General features: G+C 41.9%; 1 protein-coding gene across 7 annotated transcripts in view; it reads right to left on the bottom strand.

Moving 5' to 3' along the window:
- Nucleotides 1–3,010: 3,010 nt before the first annotated feature.
- Nucleotides 3,011–26,945, bottom strand: part of BCAS4 (breast carcinoma amplified sequence 4) — a 51,408-nt gene continuing 27,473 nt past the window's right edge. The window contains exons 5-6 of one of the 7 annotated variants that reach the window (XM_073682715.1): nt 5,951–6,024; nt 3,011–3,663 (exon numbers count right to left, since the gene is read on the bottom strand). In XM_073682715.1, the coding sequence (XP_073538816.1) occupies nt 3,663; nt 5,951–6,024 (75 nt within the window). In that variant the 3' untranslated portion in view covers nt 3,011–3,662. Of the gene's footprint in view, nt 3,664–5,732; nt 5,779–5,950; nt 6,025–6,355; nt 6,490–16,847; nt 17,026–18,247; nt 18,401–20,377; nt 20,701–26,945 lie in introns of those variants that run through there. The other 6 variants (XM_073682713.1, XR_012321995.1, XM_073682714.1 and 3 more) reach the window with 6 other exon arrangements.

Here is a 26,945-nt window from a genome sequence, read left to right as displayed (position 1 = left end):
TGAGGGCGTGCACTAGTATTTTTGCAGATTCATGGTTAAGGAATGTGCAGATCCGGGAGATGTTTTTGAGTTGCAGTCAGCAGGAAGTGGAAAGGGTTTGGATATGTGGTTTGAAGGAGAGATTAGAGTCCAGGGTTACCCCAAGGCAGCGAGCTTGTGGGACTGGGGAAAGTGGACAGCCATTGATTTTGATGGATAGGTCAGATGCGGGGACTGAGTGAGATGGGGGAAAGATGATGAATTCAGTTTTCTTCATGTTTTATAAATCTAGCCGAGAAGAAGGATGAGATAGCGGACAGGCATTGTGGGATTCTAGTTAGTAAGGAGGTGATATCAGGTCCAGAGAGATAAATCTGTGTGTCGTCAGCATAGTGATGATACTGAAAGCCATGGGAATCTATGAGCTGTCCCAGGCCGGGGGTGTAGATTGAGAAGCACAGGAGGTCCTAGGACTGAACCTTGGGGGACACCGACAGATAGGGGGCGAGATGAGGGGATGTTGTGTGTGTGAGAGTGAGAAACACTGAAGGTCCTGTCTGTTAAGTATGAGGAGATCCAAGATAGGGCCAATTCTTTGATGCCAAGAGATGAGAGAATCTGTAGTAAGAGGGAATGGTCCTCTGTGTTGAAGGCAGATGACAGATCCAGGAGGAGAAGGACAGAATAGTGTCGCTTGGATTTGGCGGTTAGTAGGTCGTTGGTGACTTTAGTCAGGGCTGTTTCAGTAGAATGGTGCGGTCGGAAGCCAGATTGTAAGTGGTCAAAGAGAGAGCAGGAGGAGAGGTGGGAGGACAGTTCAAAATGGACGTGTTGTTTGAGTAGTCTTGAGGCATAGGAGAGAAGTGATATGGGGTGATAGCTAGTCAGAGAGGATGGGTCAAGGGAGGGTTTTTTGAGGATGGGTGTGATCGAGGCATGTTTGAAGCATGCGGGGAAGACACCAGTTGTTATTGACAGGTTGAAGAGGTGGGTTAGGGTTGGGATGAAGACTGTAGTAAGGTTAGGGATGAGGTGGGATGGGATAGGATAGTCAAGTTCACAGGTGGTGAGGTGTGACTTGGAGAGTAAGGAGGAAAGTTGATCTTCCGTAATGGCGGAGAAGCTGGTTTTGGAGGAGGATTGAGTAAATATGAGAAGGGGCTGTGGGGACTTTAGGCAAAAGCTTTATCTGATGGTGTCAATTTTCTGCTTGAAGAATGAGGCAAAGTCCTCGGCTTATATGAGAGAAGAGGGAGGAGGCGCTGGGGGACGGAGGAGAGAATTGAAATTGTTGGATAGCTGTTTAGGGTTGTGTGACAGGGAGGATATGAGAGATGAGAAGTAGGTTTGTTTTGCTGCTGTGAGTGTGGACTTGAAAGTAGTGAGGGACTGTTTGAATGCGAAGAAGAGCTCATTGGAGTGGGACTTTTTCCATCTCCGCTCAGCAACCCTGGAGGTCCGACTCAGTTCTTCAGTCAGGCTGGTGTGCCAGGGTTGCCTGTTGATTGTGCGAGCTTTGGAGTGTGTGAGGGGGGCGACCGAATTGAGGGCTGCAGCTGTTGTGGTGTTATATTAAGCGGCAGCAACATCTGTATCATGTAAGGAGCTTATGTCTGTAAGAGGGAGAAGGAATTCAGAGAGTGAGTGTAAGTCTGTTTATATACGCATGTAGATCATAGGAAGCTGGATTTAGGATACTAAGGTATCATATTATTATGTAAATGAGCTATTAAGATCTATGGGCTGGACATAGATCTCTCTGAGAGCTAATTTTAAATGAAAAGGGACGTTACCAGTGTGTTCCCCTGATCTACATCAGGGCAGCACGGTGGCTCAGTGGTTAGCACTGCAGCCTTGCAGCGCTGGGGTCCTGGGTTCAAATTCCTCCAAAGACAACATCATCAAGGAGTTTGTATGTTCTCCCCATGTTTGCGTGGGTTTTCTCCGGGTTCTCCGGTTTCCTCCCACACTCCAAAGACATACTGATGGGGAATGTAGATTGTGAGCCCCAATGGGGACAGTGCCGATAATGTATGTAAATTGTCTGAATTGTAAAGCGCTGCGGAATATGTTGGCGCTATATAAATAAAAAGATTATTATTACCTACATGTCAGTCATTACATGTCTTACACTGGTAACTAGTCTCATTCTGTGATATATATTACGATGGGTCAAGTGTGGGGTATTTGGCATGGGATCACTAGCTGGGCCAGCTCCATACGGAGCAGACACTGATTTTGTTACACAGCTAGCATTGGAGGAAGCTTCGGTCACTGCAGTTTAACCATTTAAATGTTGCTGTCAATCACTGTCAGCAGCAATGAAATGGAGATTGTAGGGAGTCTACGGGTTACCAAAGCAGAAGTGGTCCAGTTGAAGGCCCACATGGCTACCATCTTAGTAAACCTATGAAGTCCAGCCAATATAGAAGTCTACAGTATGAGCAATCAAACAATCTCAGTATCAATCCCTTAGGGGACTAAAAAATCTCCCCCAAAAATGCAATTTAATGCGCTAAACACACCATATATACCCCAATATAGTTACAGGTCTGAGAAAATGGTAAAATTTATGCTTTTTTTTTTTACATATATCTTAGTGGTTAAAAAAAATAAGAATTTTGCTATCACAGTAATCTAGAGAATCCTATAGTGAGATCATTCTTACCACATACTGAACACCGTAAAAGCAAAAACAATCCTTTTCCACCATCTCGCTCCATTTAACCCTGTGTGCCCACGATGAGTTTTTGACGCTGAATATTTTTGCTGCATCAAACACGCCGCCTCTTACAGTTCCAGCAAAGTGGATGGGATTTATAGAGATCTCCTGCACACTGCGTAATCTGACCTGCAATGCGTGTCTCAAATCCTCAACATATCAATTTATCTTGAGAGTACGCTAAGTTTTCTGTGCAGATTTTTCCCATAATCTTATATTAGATGTGATGCACATGCGTGTTCATTGCCACAGCGGAAATGCATTAAAACCACATTCAATAAAGCTTTGTCGAAGCCAAATACCAGGAAGTATGAAGAAAAAATCAGCTTTATTTAAAACATGACATACCAACACGAAACAAAAACCATAGCGTCAAAAAAGCGATTAAAACACATGTAAAAATCCAAGTAACCTAATTTACCTGATAGGTGCAGAAAATCTGCAACATCAAAAGCTCAGCATGGGAACGTAGCCTGATGGGTTTAGCTTCACCCTGGTATCGGAGATGTCACTTGCTGTTATTGCTTCGTTTTGAGTTAATGCTTTATGCGCTCCCAAAATGTCCTTTCTGGGAACTAGAAACTTGCAACATCCTAAATGCTGCTGAACAATGAGGATTGCACCACACAGCAATTCCTGAACCAAATGTGAATTAGGCAGATTATTTTACAAAAAAATAAAACTTGAGATTTTATTTCTGTAAATCACTTTAATCAACATTTTGCAGGCAAAATAAATGTCTGAGCACTAAGTGCACAACTGCATCCAAGTGTGCAGCTCCATGTCTGACCACGGCGGAGCACCAGCCTAATACCTATAGTCCGTGGTGCACTCCACCAGGGACTGATTGCATCTTCTAGGAGTCAGTCCAGGGTTCTCTTATATTTGCAACTTGCAGAAAAGTAATCCTCGGTCCTGTATAGTGCTGGTAACTCATAGGTACTTTGTGGTTTGGAATTTTTCTGCAGAAGAGAAAAAAAAATCAATGCAACATTTTCAATTATTATATCTGTCATTTTTACATTTGTCCCAATATCCTCACTCTGCAAATTTCAACACTTATGTGGGAAAACCGAAAAGTGAAAGTTTTCCAACATAAATTTGACTCATCAAAGCTTCTACAACAGAAAATGCTTTCAAAACTCAAGGCTGCGCTAAAATTTTGCGACTTTTGGTGTTCTCATGCCATTTTAGTTTAGCTCTGACAAAGTAGGTGGCCATTGGGGCGGGAAGGGGGCAAGACGTACACCACAAATCTTACTCTAACAGGGACTGGAGAAAGATTGGTAATAAGGTGCACACAGAGGCGCAAGCCACTTTGCACCTTGCTACACCCTTCCCCTCCATCAAGACCGGCATAAAGATCGCTGGTCACGATGATGGGCCCTAGTGTTTCAGTTCCTAACAATTTTCAAAATCTCTGCTTGCGGTCAATGACTGACTTTATTGTGTTTATATTCAAAGACTCACAATTGGTCTTGATCTGAAACTTAAGACTAGAAATTGTCACAATTGCATCAAGTCTAGACAATTCTCTGTATGCTAAATACGCTCCTCAACATTGAAATTGTAACACCAAGAGGAAAACTCATTGAGCAATGGAAATCAAAGGATGGAGAGACGTGATGCTGATATGCAAATGGTGAAAAAATGTCTGGAGTATGAGCGCCACATGCAGAGATCCCGGCACTTACAGCCTTGTCTGCTATCAGTGAGGTTATTAATGGTTGTCTGAGGAATGTTCTGCTACATTGAATGCACTCGGGCAAATAATCAAGATCCGCTGCTCGTAGCTCTTGTGCAATTGCCGATCAATGACGTCCCAGATGCGCTCTATGAGAAACAAGTCCAGAGGTGCTGCAAGCCATCATTCCACGGTTAGGCTGCTCACAGTAGCACGGGCAACATGCGATCTGGTGTTAAGTTGAAAAATAGTTCCAGAGATACTTTTACAGTTCTTTGTGAGCTCTGATAAAGAACGCCTGCGTGCGTTCAAAACGCGTTGCTCTGCACTGTGTGTTCATGTTTTTAATATTTTTAAATACAATTTTAGGAGCTGGAATTTTTTCTAATTTTCTGGTAACACGTGTGATCACACAGTTTCCCTGCTCCTGCACGCCTAGGACCGAAGAGGTGAGCTTGTTTCCCAACCTTTTTTTAAGGCCTCTTTATGGCTTTGTCCAAGGAGTGTATTTCGGCACGTGGTGCTCATACTCAATACTGAATAAATCAAGATGTTTTGAAGATGTTATCAATTTTCACCATTTGCAGATCAGTAACATGTCTATCCATCCTGTGATTTTCATAATTCTATGATTTTTCCTTCTTGGTATTCCAATTCCAATGTTTCTTATACAGTCCTGCTCATCATTATTGGCACTCATTAAGTTTAAGTACATAATGTGGAATATCTCCTGAAAAAAATCAAGTGAAAGTTCTTTTGTATAGAGCACTCGTGTTAAATACAAAAGAACAAATGATAAACAATAATTTAAAACCAAAAACAATGGGAGGAAAAAATAGAAAAACCTAAAGCTTGCTGTGACACTGGTATTGGCACCCTTTACATTAATTTAGTATGGAAACACATTTTGACTCGCCTGTGGTAAATCACAAAAGAGATTCACTTGTGATTGTCGGTGCCCATGTGACATGAATGAGCACTTCAGTATTTTAAAAAGCCACATAGTAGGCCCTGTTCATTTGTCACAATGGTGAAGACAAAGGAGCTGTCTGAGGACATCAGAACTGCTATTATTAGCAAACACAAGACTTCCAAAGGTTATAAGGCCATCTCCAAAGACCTTGGTATCCCAGTTTCAACAGTGTGCAATGTTATTAAGAAGTTAGCCAAGCATGGAACCGTCAAGAACCTACCTGGACGCGGGGGAAAGCGGTAAATTGACAAGAGATGTCTTCAAAGGTTGGTACGAATGTTGGAAAAAACACCACGTCAAACATCCAAAGACCTGAAGGCCAACCTAGAACAGTCTGGGGTTGTGGTTTCAACAAGTATTATACGCCGCACACTAAACCAAGCAGAGCTTTATGGGCGAAGGCCAAGGAAGAAACCATTGCTGAAGAAAAGGCATAAAAAGGATAGACTGATCTGTGCCAAAGAGTACATTGACAAACCACAATCCTTATGGGAAAATGTTGTGAGATGAAACAAAAAGAGCTTTTTGGTAATGCAAAGCAAATTTGTTTACAGACAGCGCAATGAAGCTTATAAGGAAAAGAACACCTTACCAACAGTTAAGCATGGTGGAGGATCCATAATGCTGTTGGGTTGCTTTGCTGTGTCTGGTACTGGAGGCCTTGAGCTTATCACAGGAATCATGAAATCAGAGAATTATCAAGAAATTTTTGAGCGAAATGTCCTACCCAGTGTAAGAAATATTGGTTTGAGTAGAAGATCATTGGTCTTCCAGCAAGACCCACAGCACACATTCAAAAGTACACAGGAATGGTTGAAAAAGAAAAAAATAGACTGTTTTAAAATGGGCAGCAATGAGTCCTGAGCTCAATACCACTGAAAATCTTTGAGGTGAGCTGAAATCTGCCTTTGGGAAAAAGAACCCTGCAAACATTCAAGAGCTTGTACAAACTGCAAAGGAAGTGGAAGAAAATTCCAGCTGAGAAGTGCAAGAAGCTTATAGATGGCTGCAAGAAACGTTTGGAGGCTGTTAGCAATGCCAAAGGGTGTGCAACCAAGTATTAATTAGGTGTGCCTTTATTACTGCACATGCTGTTTATTCTGTTTCTTCTTTGAAATTGCAACATGGAAGCTGAAATACAATGTTTTATTGTTGTATTACTTTGGACCACTAATTAAAAAATCCTAGGATATACCTATGGTACATTTCCATTTATTTCTGAAGATATTATACAGTCTATTAAAAAAATTAAAGGGTGCCAATAATGGTGAGCAGCACTGTATGTAAGCAGAGGGACAAATAGTTTGTTACAATGTATCAGTGTTAACTATGCTGGATACAAATGTAGCAAACACACAGCTGTTAGAAGCAATAGGTGGGCACAGATTTCCAGCCTTCGAATATAAATAAGATTGTATTAAACGGACGGGAAGCAGAAAAGGAACATTGCTTATTATGTAACAGAATGCAATGGATATACGTGGAGACAATTTACTATACTCGTCTCTAATAAGTGGGCTGTGTTAGAAGGAGCGGCGACAGCTCTACAAACTTATGATAATTTTATTCAGAAAGTGGCGGAAATTATAGATGAAGTCTACTCTAAACTCATAGCTGGCGCAGATTTCAGATTGTGGTACACAGGCAACCCAAAAGGTTATATAAAGTCATTCTTAGGTTAAGTTCCCACAATGAGTTTTTGGCGCTGCGTAAAAAACGCAGCATCTTACAGTTCCAGCAGAGTGGAGGGGATTTATAGAAATCTCTTTTTTTTTTTTTTTTTTTTTTTTTTTTTTTACACGTGGTGTAAACAGACCTGCAGTGCGTTTGACATCAACATGTCAATTTCTCTTGTGGGTATGCTGAGTTTTGTGCAGATTTTCCCCATGGAATTGCATTAGATGTGGAAAATCCGCAGGTAAAAAACACATGTAATCCACGTGTTACTGTAGCAATAAAGTTTTATCAAAGCTAAATACCAGGAAGTATCAAAAACAGAGAGCTTTATTTAAAAAAAAAATCAAATACCAAAGAGACAAAAACCGCAATGTCAAAAAATGCATGTAACCTAATTGACATAATAGGTGCTCATAGGAACTCATCGTGGGAATGTAGCATTAGGGTATGTGCACATATTCAGGAATTGAAGCATAAATTTCCTGAGCGTTTTTGCATCTCCCTGGCAGAAAAAAACGCATGCCGATTTACATGCGTTTTTGACGCATTTTTATATGCGTTTTTTTAAGTGTTTTTTGGGCATCAATGAATGATTTTTGGAGCTAAATAAAGTTGATGGGACATTGCTAAAGCCCTTGAATTACCATAAGAAGTGGGATGAGTATATTGGCTCATTTAAATTATTAAAGAATGGGTCTGTTGTATTTCAAATAAAGTGTTAACACTGTGTCTGTGTGTTTCTTTACTTTGTTTGGTCATGAAAAGGTCTGATTGATACTTTGACATCACCAAACAAAAGAGCTAGGTGTCAGTTAGTCCCATTCCCTCAGTCTTCATTAGCAATTCTATTCATGCAATTTATGCGACTGCTGTGAGCTGTTTTTTTTTAGCCTGGGAAGGTGCCACTAGGCAAGCCTTTTCCTGGCCATTAAATAACATCTCACAGCTGGTTCGTTAGCCACTGCATCCCCCGATCAGCACTCAGCAGTGCTTTGGACACAACATATTTATGTTGCATCCAATATGCGGTGTTCTAATACCGCACTTTTGTATATGTGAATCCACCGCATATGACACTGCAATCGGTCAAAATCTGCAGAGGAGACAGGTGTGTCCACTACAGAAAGTGATACGCTGCGGGTGAGTTTGGATCAGGAGCCACTGTAGGTTTGACGCTGCGTGTATATACAGCGTCAAACCCGCAGCATCCAGATGTTACAGCATAGTGGATGGGATCTCTAGAAATCCCATGTCCGCTATATGTGCATGAGAGGCTGCGAATCACCCGTGGACACTGACATGCAGCGCGTCTTTCAGGACCGCGGCATGTCAATTTCTGTTGCAGTCGCTAGTCTCCACAACAGAAATGTAACCACTAGAAAGTAAGTATTGAATGCAGTAAATACGCATGGTTCAGTGAACACATGTGGATTTACCTGCGTTCAATAGAATGCAGCGTATTGGATGCAGAAAAAATTTGGGCCCAAAGCGTTGCAACGTCTGAATTATGGGCACAGAGCCTAAAATTAGAAAAAAAAATGGCATCGGCTCCTGCGTCATTTTTATAACCAGCAGAGGGAAAGTTGACCGCTGGGGGCTGATATTAGTAGCCACGGAAGGGGCCATTAACCAACAATGTTCCATATATATTAATATCAGCCCACAGCTGTTTGTTTAGCCTTTACTGGCTAGATTACAGGGGGACCCCAGAAAAAAATTGACGTTGGGTCCCTCTATAAAATCTAGCCAGCAAAGGCTAAACTAGACAGCTGCGGGCTGATATTAATAGCCATGGAAGGGGCCATAAATACTAGCCCCCTCCGTGCCTATTAATATCATGCCTCAGCAGTCCCAGAAAAGGTGCATCCATAAGATGAGCCAAATCTGCCGTTTGGCCTCGCTCTCCCATACTGCCCTGTAGCGGTGGCAGGGGGTAATGGGGTTGGCGTTCACGTCAGCCTTGTATTGGCGGCTGACGTGAAGCCCAGGTTAGTAATGGAGGACGTCTATAAGACGCCCCCATTACTAACCGCATGGTTAAATGGTTGCTGCTTTTTCAATAAAAGTCACGGTCAGAATAAAATATTTTAATTAAATAAAACAAACACTGTTCTACAATTTTTTTTATTACACGCCTCCATGAAGCCCTCGATATACTGAAAAAAACAAACAATATTCCTCACCTGTCCGCCGCCAACGACGCAGTCCACGATCAGCGGCGAGTGTCCCATGATGATCTGTGTCACTTCTACAGCAGTGACATCAGCCATCACTCATGTCACTGCTGTAGAATACAGCAGTGTATACTGACAGGGGAGTAAAATCACCCCATGTCAGTATACAGTGCTGCAGGGGGTCACGGGTTCATCAGCTGAAGATCAGCTGATGAGCCCCAGTGAGCTAGAGAGCGTGGGAACATTCTTGTGAATATCCCCACGCTAAGCATCAGCTGATCAGTCATGAGACGGATCAGCTGATTACCGGCTTCAGCAATCAGCTGATGGTCACGTGACCATCAGCTGATTGCTGCCGGCACTGATCACCTGATGGTCACGCGACCATCAGCCGATCGGTGAAGTCAGCGATCACCTGATGGTCGCATGACCATCAGGTGATCAGTGACATCATCACAGGTCCTGTAAGTACACTGCGGGGCACGAGCCCGCGCCCAGTAGTGTACAGCGAGTTCCCGACGGGACAACATCGCAGAGGAGGACAACGGGGGCTGCCGGACAGGTGAGTATAAGAATTTTTTCTTTTATTTTCATTTTTTTATCCTTTTTTTTTTACTGGCGCTGGGAGAAGCAGGCTGCTGCTTCTCCCATCCACGCTGCTCTCGCTGTTATCAGCCAGAGCAGCGGTCGGATGAGAGGAGTAGCAGCCTCCTCTCGAGACCCGGGTACCAGCCGCGGCGCGATTCCGGAGAGATTTTGTGCCTATTGATTTACATTGAAAAGCAGCAAATCCGAATGTATAGATATAAATATTATACATGCGGGTTTGCTGCGATTCAATGCAAGTCAATGGGTACGATTGCGCCGCGAAAGCACGCCTAAATTGGTTGTGCTGCGGTTTGTGCTGCAAAGATAATCCGCAGCGGAAATTTCCACATCATGTGGACAGTACATGCGGATTATCATTGCTCTACATGGCAGACCTATTTACCAAGCGGTTTTAATGAGTTTCTGCAGCGGCAAAAACGCAGCGGAAACGCATTAAAATCGCATTGTGTGAACTCCGCCTTAATCATTTTGGTGACTGTTACTGCAGTAGACTTTTCTTCACAACTATAGTAAGAAAAATGCCAGTCTTATTAAATCACCTCCACAGTATGTATAAAACCTCTGTAATTGCAGTGGTGATGAATATGTCAGGTCCCCAGACTGATACATTTTAACAAAACTAGAACAGGAGAGAATTGAGCTGCTAAATTTATTTTAGCTCAAATAATTGATAGAACTGGAAACAATTGTAGCAACTGAGATCTTGAACATAGTGAGGAATTAAAATACTACCATTACATTAAAAAGTTCTGCAACTTTCTAATTATGCTAAGAAATAGCTACAAAAAAACAAAAACTCCTATATGGATTTTCAAAGATCAAGCAGCCGGATGTTAAAGGAACTGTCAGCACAGAATTATTGTTCAATCCAAGTACAGGCGCTCAGTACTTCACGGCGGGGTCAATCATTTATATACACCATCCCACCTGCTTGGTTTCCATCTATCTCCGGTAGAGATGAGCGAACCCAAACTGTTAATTTAGGGGTTCGTACCTGACACCAATTGTCCGGTGCTGAACTCTGAACATGGACTTTTACTGGAAGTCTGTTTTACAGTTCGGGTAGGGGAGAGAGAAATTTTCCAGCTCCAAAGTTTGGGTCCCCATTGATTTCTATGGGGTTCGGGAAGAGTTTTGGTACCTGAACTTGGGACTAAAGTTCGGACGAACCTGAAGATTCACGGGTCTGCTCATCCCTAATCTCTGGCTCTATCAAGCCAGAGCTGTCAATCAAAGAAAAGCGGGGTGGAGATAGAGGGAAAACAAGCAGGTGTGAAGGTGTTGTTAAATGTTTTGCTGCACCATGATGCACTGAGCGCCTTTAATTCAAGCAAATCTCCTGCGTTGGCTCTGTATATCAGATCTTTCATTGAATCCATAGTACCTGTGTACATTACATTTTTTTTTACAGAGAATTTTGCCTGTGGAGACCGACAAAAAAAAAACAACAACATGATCATATGCCGTGTAATAAGTAAATAGTAGTAGTACATGTCAATAACAGGGTACTTAGTTAAAGAAGCACTCCCACTATATGCATTAAATGTGTGTACATGCATGTAATGTAGTGTGAGTGTATTAATATACTCACCTGCTGCCACTTTCTCCAGTGTCCAGCGCATTTCTTCTCGGCCTGTGACGTTACTGCAGTTTTGACTAGCCGGCTCGTTCTACACTCTATGCATGGGCCGGAAGTCTATTTTACAGTGAAAGCCTATGCAGCCTCGTTCTGACACTCCATAGGCTTTCATTGTAAAATAGACTTCCGGGTCACGCAGAGCACAGCGTGATTTGGCCAGTCTGCAGGGTGGTGACATCACAGAGAAGCTTGTTGCTGGATACCAGTGAAAGCAGCGGTAGGCGAGTATATTAATACACTCACACTACATTACATGCATGTACACACATATTTAATGCATTAAGAAGCACTCCCACTAACTTTTTTAACACTATTTTGATTTAAAAAAAAGTAAAAACCACACATACCACTTAGAATTATCACCAAAAAGTTCTATCTTCGTCTCATCAGACCAGAGAATTTTATTTCTCATAGTCTGGGAGTCCTTCATGTGTTTTTGAGCAAACTGTATGCAGACTTTCATATGTCTTGCACTGAGGAGAGTCTTCTGTCAGGCCACTCTGCCATAAAGGCCCGACTGGTGGAGGGCTGCAGTGATAGTTGACTTTATGGAACTTTCTCCCACCTCCCTACTGCATCTCTGGAGCTCAGCCACAGTGATCTTGGGGTTCTTCTTTACCTCTCTCACCAAGGCTCTTCTCCCACGATTGCTCAGTTTGGCTGGACGGCCAGATCTAGGAAGACTTCTGTTGGTCCCAAACTTCTTCCATTTAAGGATTATGGAGGCCACTGTACTCTTAGGAACCTTGAGTAATGCAGAAATTATTTTATGACCTTGGCCAGATCTGTGCATTGCCACAATTCTGTCTCTGAGCTCCTTGGGCAGTTCCTTTGAGCTCATGATTCTCATTTGGTCTGACATGCACTGTGAGCTGTGAGGTCTTATATAGACAGGTGTGTGCCTTTCCAAATCAAGTCCTATCAGTTTAATTAAACACAGCTGGACTCCAATGAAGGAGTAGAACCATCTCAAGGAAGATCACAAGGAAATGGACAGCATGTGACTTAAATATGTGTCTGAGCAAAGGTTCTGAATACTTATGACCATGTGATATTTCAGTTTTTCTTTTTTAATAAATCTGAAAAAAATTCTACATTTCTGTTTTTTTTCAGTCAAGATGGGGTGCAGAGTGTACTTTAATGAGAAAAAAAATGAACTTTTTAGAATTTACCAAATGGCTGCAATGAAACAGAGTGAAAAATTTAAAGGGGTCTGAATACTTTCTGTACCCACTGTAAGTTGATATACGTGCAATGTGTAGGAGCATGTTCATACTGTGGACATTTCACAGACAAAACGAACAGGAAAAAACAAAATGAGCATATAGTAGTAAGTAAATAGTAATAGTACATGTAAATAACATAGGGAATGCCGCTACAAGGTGTACCCAACTGGGACCATTACTAGAGATAGGACCGTCCCGATTGGGTACACCTTGTCGCGATGGGATGGATTTACACTATTTTGATCAAAATGTTGTTAACTAAGTACCCTATCTCATTTACATATACTATTACCATTTACTTACTACTTGGTATATACTTAGTTTTTTCTTGAGTTTTGTCTGTGAAACAGTCACAGTGTGAACGTGCTCCTACACATTGTTCATATACCAACTTATGTTCCGGCTCTTTTGTTTGATTTTGCTATGGAGACAAAGGGCCCAAATCTTCACACCAGGATTCTAGCATAAAAGCTTTGAAAAGTCGCAAAATTTCGGTGCAATTCGAAGTTGCGCCTAAATTTTATGAATTTTGAGGCATTCACGACAGTTTTTCCCGGCTTTCACCAAAATGGGTAAGGCTGAGGCTGGACCGCGCCATGATACCACAGCCCATCTATTTTATGACGAACTGTGATGTTCTCTTTGCCAGAAATCTCACTCCAGTACCGGACTGGAGTGAGATTTCTGGCGTAGCACACGCAGGTACACTGGTGCACTCCACTCGTCAGATGCTTCTGATTCATAAAGAGGCATGCTGCTCTTCATGAATCAGGAGAGTCTGACACCAGCACGCCCCCTCATCAAGAACGGCATGATAGTTTTTTGAACACGAATACCAGTCATCTGCCTACAGAGAAATTCTGCTCTCTTATTCATTAAAGGGGTTTTCCACTGGATTTTAAGAAAAACTCGTTTGGCCCAAGGGATGCAATTATAAAAAAAAATACTCTACTCCCTAAGAAGCGTAATTTCTCCACTTTTGCAACTGTGTCCCCCCGCTAGACAGCAGGCATCAACATCTGTCAAGGAGTGTCACGTAATTAGTGCAACCTTTGCATTCCGACTCAATTTTTGACTAAGGCGGAAAGAAAAGGCTGCTCACTACTCACTGATTTAGCCTAGTAAATAACCACTCTGTACATGATTTTGTAGGACCCTCGTCCAGTAAGTGTACATCTATATCATCTCTATTGATAATATAAATTGGTGCATAACAACAGCGTCTGTGCAGCTGCTCTACTGTACGCTGTTGTACGCTGTTATTGATGCACGTCTGCAGAGCCGAAAATATTGGATATCTATTAGTCACATGGTGACCTGCTCCTCCCCGATCACTCTGATCATCTGAGCAACCGCTACACTGAAATATATACAAAGGCATATGCTGCAGGCACTGCTGCCCATCACTCCAGTTGCTTTCGTGCTCCATCTGTCACATAATAATTCTGCCAAATTCTCCACTTCTTTCACTCCTGCTGCACAAAAAAACGAGAGTCATCGCAAACACTGAGATCTGACCATGATCAGATGATTGCTTGTCCTTCAGGAAGCAGACAAGATCTGAATAATTTTTCTATGGTGTTTGGGTGAATTTCCTGACCCCTTAGTAATAAATGCCATGACAAGGCATCTTTATGCTGCCTAGCTGGGGAAGAGCTAGCGTAAATTTGGAGCATCTTTATATTTACACCTCTCCAGTGATGACTTTCCATGTAGTGGATTGAGTTTGCAAATTTGTGTGCAACTCTCAGACAGATTTATGAATTGCATCTACTTTAACCTTATTTGCACAAACATTTTACGCCCGCTTACAAAATCGAAAAGAGCAGTTTATATCTCTGTGTTTATAACAATTTGTGTTTTTGTTTGTCCTCTTGCTTTTTGAAGGTTGACCTCAGATTTTCAATGAGATTGAGATCTGTGGAATTTTCTTGCCTTAAGGTACCATCACACTTAGCGACGCTACAGCGATCCCGACAATGATACGACCTGTCACGGATCGCTGCTGCGTCGCTATGTGGTCGCTGGTGAGATGTCAAACAGTCAGATCTTCCCAACGACGCAGCAACGATACGGCGACCCGTAGCGACCTATATAACGATTTCGGCGGTCGTTGGGACCCTGTCACATAGCAGCTACTCTGACAATTGAGACATCGATGAGGGACGACTTCTCAGTTCTGAGTCGCCAACGAGGTCGTTGGTAAGGTGTCAAACACACCGATGCATGCTACCCAGTGGGGCCTCAACGATCAAAAAATGGTCCAGGCCATTTCAACACTACCAGCGATCTCACAGCAGGGGTCTGGTCGCTGCTAAGTGTCAAACGTAGCGAGATCGCTGCTGAGGTCGCTGTTGAGTCACAAAACTTGTGACTCAGCAGCGATCTCGCTTAGTGTGACGGGGGGCTATAGACCCAAAATTTAAAAGATTTGTTGGCCAAGCCACTTACCACTTTAGCCCTGAGATACGGTCACCCTCATGCTGGAAACATTATTGTTCATCACTAAATTACTCTTCGTGCATGGTTGGGAGAAGTTGCTCTTGGAGGATGTATAGATCCCATTCATTGTCCCTGGCTGTGTTCATTCCTGGCTGTGTTCTTAGGAAAAATTGTGAGTGGGCCCCCTCCATTAATGAAAAGCCCCCACACACCGCACACCTTTTCTTCTCCAGACAATCATTTTTCTAGATGGCCCAAACAATTTGCGTTGCTGGGGATGGGGGAGAAGGAGGCATCAAAGAAAATAACTTTACCACAGTCCTCTTCCATCCAATCACAGTACTTCTTGCAAAGTTATCTTCTCTGATGAAGCCTCCTTCAGACTATTTGGGACATCTGGGAAAATGGTTGTCTAGAGAAGAAAAGGTGAGCGCTACCATTAGTCCTGTGTCATGCCAACAAAAAAGAATCCTGAGACCATTCATGTGTGGGGGCCTTTCATCCATGGAGGGGGGTCACTCACAATTTTGCCTAAGAACACTGCCTTGGTCCAAGAGCAACTTCTCCCAGCCATCCACGAGCAATTTGGTGATGAATAATACTTTTTCCAGCATGATGGAGACCATGTCATAAGGCAAAAATAATAAGTGGCTCGGAGAACAAAACATTAAAATTTTAGGCCCATGACCAGGAAACTCCCCAGATCTCAATCCCATTGAGAACTGTGGATAATCCTCAAAAAGCGAGTGGACAAAGAAGACACAGAAATTTATTATAAACTCTAAGCACTGATTAGACAAGAATGGGTGGTCATTAGTAAGGATTTGGTCCAGAAGCTGATAATTAGCTGCCAGGGCGAAGGGCAGAGGTATTGAAAAATAAGGGACAACACTGTAAATATTGAAACCGTAGAAAAAAAGACATGGTGTCCACGCATCCAAAAACTCATACACTGATCTATAATATACTCCTCTGTGGCCCCCAAAAAATATACTGTCCCCCATTGTGGCCCATATACTGTACAATGAGCCCTCCATGGCCCCCATACATTATAATGTCTCCTATTCTGTCTACCATATATTATGTCCCCCCTTCTCTAGCAAGAGGGGGACATGGTAACTTGGTAAATGAAAAAAACAAACAAACAGGATTCTACTCATCTGCCACCACTCCCACGACAAGCGTCTCCTTATCTAGGTAGCAGGTTGTGCAATTCAACTATGTCATTACGTCATCTGTGACATCATCTGCTGCTCAAAACTTGGGTAGGAGACGCCAGCTCATCTGTTCTTTGCAGCACATTTGTAAGAAGGAGCATGGAAACGTCCTAACCGGGACGTGGAAATTGCAGAGAAAAAAGGGTTGATTTTCCAGCTCCTGATAAAAACTTGGAATTTATTCAGATAATCTTAAAAATGACATATATCCACAATAGGAGAGAGGATACAATAGTTTGACGCGTTTCGGACGCGATTCCTGCGTCCTTTGTCAAAGCTACCCTGTTGTGAATGGGTAAAGGTTATATGCATTCATGATTAGTTACATGTGATTGCCACAGCTAGAAAGAAAATCTGTGACGGTTCAGTATGTATACAATGGCTTTTGTGATTGAACTCACCGATGTAGAAATACATATCCATGAACACATGTATAAAAACAATCAATCTTTACAAATAACCTAAAAATAACAAAAACAGAATGACAAAAATGTAACAATGGAAAAACATAACAGACCAACAGAACATGCGTTAATGATGATGGAATAAAACCTCTTTCTGAATGTTGAGGTCATTGGGAGCACAAGTGCCGAGATGAAACATCCAGAACGCTTCTCTGGTACGCAGGCGTCTCCTATGGTCTCCTCCCCTCTCCGGTTTCCTGACTCTCTCTATACCAAAGACTTGGAAAAAATTAGTTTGCTTATTATGGTAAGTGATAAAATGTGATGCATATGAAATAGTGCGATTAGATGTATTACTACTGATGATGTCAGTGATATGTTCCGAAATACGGACTTTAAGATTACGTGTTTTACAACCAACATGCATTAAATCACAACTGGAACATCTGATAACATAAACCAAATTTCTATTACAGTTAATATAATTCTTGATGGCATATCTGCATCAATCATCATAATTAGAGAAATCCTTTGTCACTAAGGCATGTAAACAAGTTCCACACCTGTTACCCCCACATTTATAGAAACCCCTACATGGTAACCAGGTTTCAGATTTAGTTATAGAGGAAAAATAACTAAGTGAAACAATATTCCCGATAGTTGTCCCCCTCTTTGCTACAATCTCACATCTTGATTCCAAGATGGAAGACAATATCGGGTCAAGCTGCAAGATTGGTAGAAATTTTTAAACTATAGATTTAATGCGATTAAATTGAGGAGCTATATCTAATTGAAAAGACTGGTTTTGTACATGAACTTTTTGGTTTAAGAGTGTTTTTAGAAATGAGGTCTTGTCTATTTTTGGCCCGAACAATATTTGACCCCCCTATTTAGGGTCCATGGGGGATAACCTCTTTTGGTTAACCTATTACCAGAATCCCTTAATTCCTGATTCAATTTTTCAAGATTACTGCAGTTTCTTTTGATCCTGCTAAATTCTCCTACCGGAATGGAACGAATTGTATGTTGAGGATGGCTGCTGCGGGCATGCAAAATGGCGTTACCAGTGATGGGTTTGATATATGTTGAAGTTGTAATGATTTTACCCAGTTCTCCAAATAATTGGAAATCTAAAAATGAAATTTGTGTAGCATGATAGGTAAACGTAAACCTAAGATTAAAAGCATTACTGTTAATGTATTCCAAGAATTTGGGTATGGCAGATACATAGCCCCCCAAATAATGCTGCTGCTGGCCGTTTATAAGGCCAGTGACATACATAGTTATTGTGGCTCTCTGCTCCACAATACATTTTAGTTGATTTTGGAAGGGTCTGTGGGAATTTTTGCCCATTCATCCAGAAGAACATGTGTGACGTCAGACATTGATGTTGGAGTAGAGGGCCTCACTCAAAATCTCTGTCATCCCAAAGCCATTCAATGGGGTTGAGAGGTCAGGGCTTCAGTTTTCGTTCTTACAGACAAAACTCAATCAACCATACCTTTATGGACCTTGCATTGTGGCACGGGGAACAGAAAAGGGTCTTCCCCAAACAGAGCCCAAAAAATTGGAAACATACAGTTGTCCAAACTTTCTTAGTCTGATGAAGCATTATGTTTTCCTTACTCTGGATCCAAGGAGTCTAGGCCAACCCCTGAAAAACAACCCCATAGTGTTAATCCTCCACCACCAAACTTTACAGCTGAGACAATGCAGTCAGGCAGGCAACGTTCTTCTGTCATTCATAAAACACAGACTCATCCAACTGACGCCAGATAGAGAAGTGTGATCCGTCAATCCACAGAACAGGTTTTTACTTCTCTAGAGTCGGCGTGCATTACTCCACTCCATCTGACACTAAACGTTGTGCTTAGTGATATAAGGCTTGATTGAACTGCTCGGGCATGTAAACCCATGCCAAGCAGCAGTTTTTATGCTGTTAATGCCAGAAGAGATTTAGGGTGCTGCAGTTATCAAGTCAGCAGAGCTTTGGCGACTTTTATGAACGATGCACCTAAGCACTCGACAACCACACCACTTTTTGGATGAGTTGCTGTGGTTCTTAAATGCATTGTAACGTTTCCATTTCCATATGCACTCATTCAACAAATGTGTGTTGTTTTGACATCCTCTGTGCATGCATACCGATAACTTAACGGTATAGGAAAGAGAAGCAGAATGTGCTTTACTATTACAAAGGGCCACTGCAAAAAAAAAAAAAAAACAACAACATATACCACTCCGTATGTTTTTTTGTTTTTTTCTCAAAAGGGTCTCCATAGTGGACAGATGCCTAGACATCCATCCCAACTTGACACTGGCATGCATATTCCTTCCGAGTGTATGTGCCCACCAGTGCCTAACCTTACCCCTGATTTGAATCAACTACACTTCCATAGACAACCGTTGCAATTTTTGTAAAGGAGGGGGGAGTACTGGATGGGAACAACAACATTATACTACAATTTCTCAATAGACAAGAACATTGGCAAAGTGGCATGAGTTCAAAATGGATAACCAAGAACAAAAGGAAAAAAGGCAACAAAAACATGTCTCTCTATCAATGGACCTTCCTTCAAATCCTATAAATAATATATGGAGTTTGCACTAAACCCATAGACAGCATAGCTGCCGGAGCATGAGCCAGCCCCAGAACAGAACCTCCAGCCAAGATGGCTGTGAGTAAAAAGGAGAAAAAAAACCCATGGTGCTTGCAGTGCAGGGAATGGTGGGGGAGGGGAGGCAGATATTGAGCTACTGCATTAACAGTGACTCTTGCAGGCTGCGGAGAACATGTGGGGTGTCTGTACTGTGCAGATGGGAAACGCACACACTGAGCTGCTGCAAGCAGAGAAACAGAGTGCAGTCGGCTGAGTGCAAGGACTAATTGCTGACTGAACTCACATTTTCCAGATGACTGCGCAGTGAAGAATCTACTTAGATTTTTTTGGCTGGATAAAATAATATTTTAAAAGAATTTTACATTCGGTCATATTCTGGAATCAGTGTCGCCAAGTCTGCCTGGTGGCCACCTGTCATCGCACCTGAACCATAGTCACCCCCACCCACCCAATTACGTATATAGGATTGGAATCCTGTCCAAGCTGTTTTTTTTGTTTTTTTTTAGTTAAGACTGGTGTACCCAATGTGGAGATGAGGGTCACCCAATTGTAGATGACGGTGGCAGGGCCGCCAGAAGTCTGCAGTTCTGTTAGTGCACCTGTCTCATATAAAATTGTTAATTCCTCAAAGGGCATAAAACAGGAAGCAGATGTGGTGGCCCCTACGCTCAGTGAGCTCTCTGTTATTCAGCGGTGCAGAGGCGGCTCACGTGCCATCAATTCCCTGCAGTCCAGGCTCTCGCTGTAGAGCTGCAGGGCAGAGGAGCCTGGCACACACTAGTTTAGCCATCTGATGGCCTACAAACACTGCAAAACACACACATTGAATATATAGGTATATATACACTCACACACAGTACTAAGCAAAAGTTTAAGGCAGGTGTGGAAAAAATGCTGCAATGTAAGAATGCTTTCAGAAATAGAAGCGTTAATGGTTTATTTTTTATCAAAGTGAATAATCAAAAGAGAAATCTAAATCAAATCAATATATGGTGTGACCATCTTTTGCCTTCCAAAAGCATCAATTCTTTTAGATACGCTTGCAAACGGCTTTGTAAAAAACTCTGTTGTTCCAAACATCTTAGAGAGCTAACCCCTGATCTGTGGATGTAGCCTTGTGCAAATCCTTCTGACTCTTCAATGATGTTGAGATCAAGGCTTGATGGGGACCATATCATCACTTCCAAGACACTTTTTATTCTTCTTTACATTTAAGATAGTTCTTAGCTTTCATTTAGACATCCTTCATTTTTCACGTACGCAAAAGAAAACAGTCCGAGTTTGGTCAGTGTTTCAATTTGTACCATCAGCGGTTTATCAGTAATTTTCATATCTGAAAAAATAAATACGTTACAAAGCTTCTACTATCTTTTGCAATGTTATTCACAGACATCACACAAAATTGCACACAGATGACCTCCGTGTGCTGTCCATGATTTTCATGCACCCATAGACTTGTAATTCTGATTTTGATCCTTGACAAGGACATGTCTCCGTGATTATTTTTGTAGCCACAGGGTCAACAAAAACATGGGATATATGAAAAGCACCATTGACTTTAGTGGGTACCTGTCAAAACCTAGGATAGAATATCTACGGATGTCTGAATAAGGCCACATGCTTGGGGTCATTGTCCTGCTGTTGAATAAATCTGGAGCCAGATGTCTCACTAATGGGATTGCAAAAGGGTTAAGTATCTGCCTGTATTTATCCCCTTTGAGAACACCAAGAAATTAAGGGCTGCTGGTGCAGTGGTTGGTCAAGGAAACTTAGTGCAGCAGATGAAAGACACTTCATGTTGACTTCTCTTCAGAATCGGAAGATGTCCAGCAAAGCTATCAGCTCAGAACTGGCATCAACCAGTGGAACTCAGCTACACACATCTTTTGTTTGGAGAAGTCCGACCAGAATTTTTCATGGAAGAACTGAAGCGACAAAACCACATCTTCTAGATGGAAACAAGGCCTAGTGACTGAACTATGGACGAAAACACACTAACTGGGTTGCAGAAAAATGGCAGCAGGTGCCTTGGAGTGATGAGTCAAAATGTGAAATATTTGGCTGTAAGAGAAGGCAGTTTGCTAGCTGAAGGCCTGTAGACCGGCACTGCAGGCAGCAGTGAAGCATGGTGAAGGGTCCTTATAAGTTTTGGGCTGCATTTCAGCAAATGGAGTTGGAAATTTGGTCAAGATTAATTTTGTGCTGAGAAATACAGGAAGATGCTTATCCATCATACAGTATGATCAGGGAGAAGTCTACAGTAATTGGCTCAAAATTTACCCTGCAGCGGGACAATGACCCCAAATATAGAGCCAATGTCATTAAGAACTAACTACAGGGTAAAGAAGAACAATGAGTACTGGAATTGATGATACGGTCCTCACAGATCCCTGATCTCAACATCAGCGAGTCTGACTGGGATTATACGAAGAGACAGAAGGATTTGCACAAGAAGATCGGTGGTTAGCTCTTCAAGATGTTTGGAACAACCTCCCTGCCGAGTTCCTTCAAAAACTGTGTACAAGTGTACTGAAAAGAACTGATGCTGCTCTGAAGGCAAACTGCGGTCACACTAAATATCTATTTTGATTAAGATTTCTATTTGACATACTTTTAAGCTTCAATTAGCGCTTTTAAGATCTTTGCTTGTTCTCAGCGAACGAAAACATTATTCTATATGTACAGAGGCTGAAGATGAAATACTACTCGCAGATAATGGTGTTACAATTACAGTATATCCAGGCTCGGCCGTTGTCTCAATTAAACAGATGTGATGTCATCGCTATGACATAACGATGCCACGCTCGTGCAGTCATCCATGTCTTTGGGTGGAGTGGGCACCCATTATGTTTGGTATAAAAGAAGTATCCCCGTTCCTTGGCATTGCCCGCTCTACGGTTTGCAGACAGCTTAGTGCGCTCCAGTTTGTTAACCAAGGTCATGTCAGCTGCTGAAGAGCTCTGCATTATCCGGTCTCCCCTTCCTGCTCCGGGGTTTGCAGGTGGCACAGCTTGCCCTCTACAATGTAAAAGGACGACAATCTGACAGCTGGGAACATTCCCATCATCTGCCGTGTAACACAAAGCCTGTGCCAATCCAACCTCAAGCAACTTTACAGTGCAAGGCCTTAATCTGCAGTGAAGGGTTAGGTGGGCAGCCTTATATTTTTGTAAAATTTAAGACTTTTAAGTGCAAACCTTCAGGGCCATAAGAAATCGCCTCTTATTGGATTCTACTGTGTATCTATAATTGGTTGGAGCTGACACAACCCACATGTGTAAACGTTCCCCATTCTCCCATCCTTTGGGGTTTTTATTTATTTATATAAATGGCGGGCTCAGTGTCCCCCGCTCTGTGGCAGCCCCAGCTCCGGTCTGTGAACACAAATCTGGGACGCAGGTCTGAAGTCAGCAGGAAGGGGGCTACATGTGTTTCCATAGCAACAGACTGACATGACACAGCGTGCATAGGTGACGAGAAGGGACATGGCAGTGTCGATGGCGAGAGCTGCCAACCATGCAGAGTACACTCAATATACAATGTCCGAGTATCACCCACGGCCTACTATCGCCCATGCACCATGGCTAACAGAGCGCTGTCATATTCCTGCACCGATAAAGGAACAATGGAGCAGATTTACCATAACTGGCTAAAAGAAAAAACGTCTGTCATAGCAACCAATCACAGCGCAGCTTTCATTTTACATAAGCGGTTTAAAATATTAAAGCTGAACTCTGATTGGTTGTTATGGGCAACAGAGAGATTTTTCTTTTAGACAGTTTTGTTAAATGAGGCCTATGTATCACTCCAATCATCTCCGGTCTTAGGAGCTCACAATCTTTTCACTCCATCTTACGCTCATTAGAAGAAATAACCGATAACACAGTGCTAACTGGGAGTTCGGATAATGTAAATGTTACCTACAGTCCTATGTGACACCAGTGATAGCAAAGCCAAGACTAGGTGTACAGATAATATAGTAAATGATACCCGCAGTCCTATGCAACACCACAGATAACAGTGTAGAGGACAGATAATGTAGTAGATGTTACCTGCAGTCCTATGTAACTCTACAAATAACACAATGCTAACTCGGAGTACAGATAATGTAGTAGATGTTACCTGCAGTCCTATGTAACTCTACAAATAACACAATGCTAACTCGGAGTACAGATAATGTAGTAGATGTTACCTGCAGTCCTATGTAACTCTACAAATAACACAATGCTAACTCGGAGTACAGATAATGTAGTAGATGTTACCTGCAGTCCTATGTAACTCTACAAATAACACAATGCTAACTCGGAGTACAGATAATGTAGTAGATGTTACCTGCAGTACTATGCAGGGCTGTGGAGTCGGTAAGCCAAGCTTCCGACTCCACAATTTCCATGACACTGACTCCCTCATACATGGCTCATGTTTAAGTGATAAATTTACTGTAGCACAGATTCATCTCAGCTAAAAGTCTAGACCCTTAGATCAGGAATAGGACAGACATTTATAGGACATTTCATAACTTTCCCAAATTCTTATGAAAAAATATTCCTCACAAACTGCATTGAACTGCTGTACCCAACTTATTATATATTTTAAGGAGTCGGAGTCTGTCTATTTTATACCAACTCCACCAAAATGGACACCGACTCCGACTCCACAACTCAGACTCCACAGCCCGGGTCCTATGTAACACTATAAATAACACAGTGCTAACTCGGAGTACAGATAATGTAGTAATTGTTACCTGCAGTCCTCTGTAACTCCAGTGTTGAAGTCAAAAGTGTGAGTATAGATGATATCAGAGATGTTACCTGCAGTCCTATGTAATTCCACAGAAAACACAGTGATAACTTTCCGAGGGCAGATACTGCAGATGTTATCTGCAGTCCTATGTAACATCATAGATTACATAGTGATAACATCCACATGATCTGTACTCAGATAGTTACCTACAGTCCTATGTAACACTACACATAACATTGTGATAACATAGTACAGGTAGTGTAGTAGTGTAATGTAACAGTCCCATGTTACACCATATAAATCACAATAACAATATATAGATATACAGTACAGACCAAAAGTTTGGACACACCTTCTCATTTAAAGATTTTTCTGTATTTTCATGACTATGAAAATTGTACATTCACAGTGAAGGCATCAAAACTATGAATTAACACATGTGGAATTATATACTTAACAAAAAAGTGTGAAACAACTGAAAATATGTCTTATATTCTAGGTTCTTCAAAGTAGCCATCTTTTGCTTTGATGACTGCTTTGCACACTCTTGGCATTATCTTGATGAGCTTCAAGAGGTAGTCACCGGAAATGGTCTTCCAACAATCTTGAAGGAGTTCCCAGAGATGCTTAGCACTTGTTGGCCCTTTTGCCTTATACTCTGCGGTCCAGTTCACCCCAAACCATCTTGATTGGGTTGCGGTCTGGTGACTGTGGAGGCCAGGTCATCTGGAGTAGCACCCCATCACTCTCCTTCTTGGTCAAATAGCCCTTACACAGCCTGGAGGTGTGTTTGGGGTCATTGTCCTGTTGAAAAATAAATGATGGTCCAACTAAACGCAAACCGGATGGAATAGCATGCTGCTGCAAGATGCTGTGGTAGCCATTCTGGTTCAGTATGCCTTCAATTTTGAATAAATCCCCAACAGTGTCACCAGCAAAGCACCATCACACCTCCTCCTCCATGCTTCACAGTGGGAACCAGGCATGTAGAGTCCATCTGTTCAACTTTTCTGAGTTGCACAAAGACACGGTGGTTGTAACCAAAGATCTCAAATTTGGACTCATCAGACCAAAGAACAGATTTCCACTGGTCTAATGTCCATTCCTTGTGTTCTTTAGCCCAAACAAGTCTCTTCTGCTTGTTGTCTGTCCTTAGCAGTGGTTTCCTAGCAGCTATTTTACCATGAAGGCCTGCTGCACAAAGTCTCCTCTTAACAGTTGTTGTAGAGATGTGTCTGCTGCTAGAACTCTGTGTGGCATTGACCTGGTCTCTAATCTGAGCTGCTGTTAACCTGCGATTTCTGAGGCTGGTCGGATAAACTTATCCTCAGAAGCAGAGGTGACTCTTGGTCTTCCTTTCCTGGGGCGGTCCTCATGTGAGCCAGTTTCTTTGTAGCGCTTGATGGTTTTTGCAACTGCACTTGGGGACACTTTCAAACTTTGCCCAATTTTTTGCACTGACTGACCTTCATTTCTTAAAGTAATGATGGCCACTCGTTTTTCTTTACTTAGCTGCTTTTTTCTTGCCATAATACAAATTCGAACAGTCTATTGAGTAGGACTATCAGCTGTGTATCCACCAGACTTCTGCACAACACAACTGATGGTTCCAACCCCATTTATAAGGCAAGAAATCCCACTTATTAAACCTGACAGGGCACACCTGTGAAGTGAAAACCATTTCCGGTGACTACCTCTTGAAGCTCATCAAGAGAATGCCAAGAGTGTGCAAAGCAGTCATCAAAGCAAAAGGTGGCTACTTTGAAGAACCTAGAATATAAGACATATTTTCAGCTGTTTCACACTTTTTTGTTAAGTATATAATTCCACATGTGTTAATTCATAGTTTTGATGCCTTCAGTGTGAATGTACAATTTTCATAGTAATGAAAAATCTTTAAATGAGGTGTGTCCAAACTTTTGGTCTGTACTGTGTATGTATATATATATATAAAATCACACACACACACAGGAGCTGGGGAGCAAAAAAAGTGCAATAGAATTTTACCAGGAATGCATTTTAATTAATTAATAGGTTATGCTAACCTGGTAGAGTTGTGATCACACAACAATGAAGGAGTATGTATAACCAGCTGCTGCAGATCCACAGGTCATCCAACCGGTACAAAGAATGTAGAAAAAAATAAGTGGATTTTTCTGCGCTGCTGTTACTTGGGAATGAATATCCAAAGTCAGAAACTGTATTCCAGTGGTTATTTAATTGATGCGTTTCGAGGTACATACACTTCTTCCTCATGATATAACGTTTATGTGGTTATACCCTGAGGAAGAAATGTGTCTACTTCGAAACGTGTCAATTAAATAACTGCTTGAATACAGTTTCTGACTTTGGATTTTCATTCCCAAGTAACAGCAGTGCAGAAAAAAGCCACTTCCAGATAATATAGTAGACACCTGCAGTCCTATGTAACACTACAGAAAACAATGATAATTGACTACAGAAACTGTTCTACAGCTAAATTGGTTCAAAGACTAAAACAGTTGAGCTTAATTAATTTTGTGGAGCTGAAAATGAATATGATGCTTAAATTTGCTGATTGGCTCTAATTTTCAAGATCCAGTGGAGGTTGTAATTCCTTCTGACACCTGTTATGCCGGCTTATAAAAACATTGTGTCTTTATTATTTCATCATTATTGCATAGTTAGTAGCTAGTCTATTACATCATCTATTTAGTCTATTGGGCCTTCAGTATTCTATAATCTTAGGGTGACCAATCAAAAAATGCCAACTCCTCTCCGATGACGTCATCCTAATTACAGTTACATCACCTACTTGTATAAATGTTCTCTGTGTAAGGTATACAGTTTTAGGAT

This window comes from Phyllobates terribilis, unplaced genomic scaffold (genome assembly GCF_046119375.1).
Source record: "Phyllobates terribilis strain yellow unplaced genomic scaffold, ASM4611937v1 Scaffold_5__5_contigs__length_657084704, whole genome shotgun sequence".
Taxonomy (NCBI): domain Eukaryota; kingdom Metazoa; phylum Chordata; class Amphibia; order Anura; family Dendrobatidae; genus Phyllobates; species Phyllobates terribilis.
This window is presented reverse-complemented; position numbering and strand designations above follow the sequence as displayed.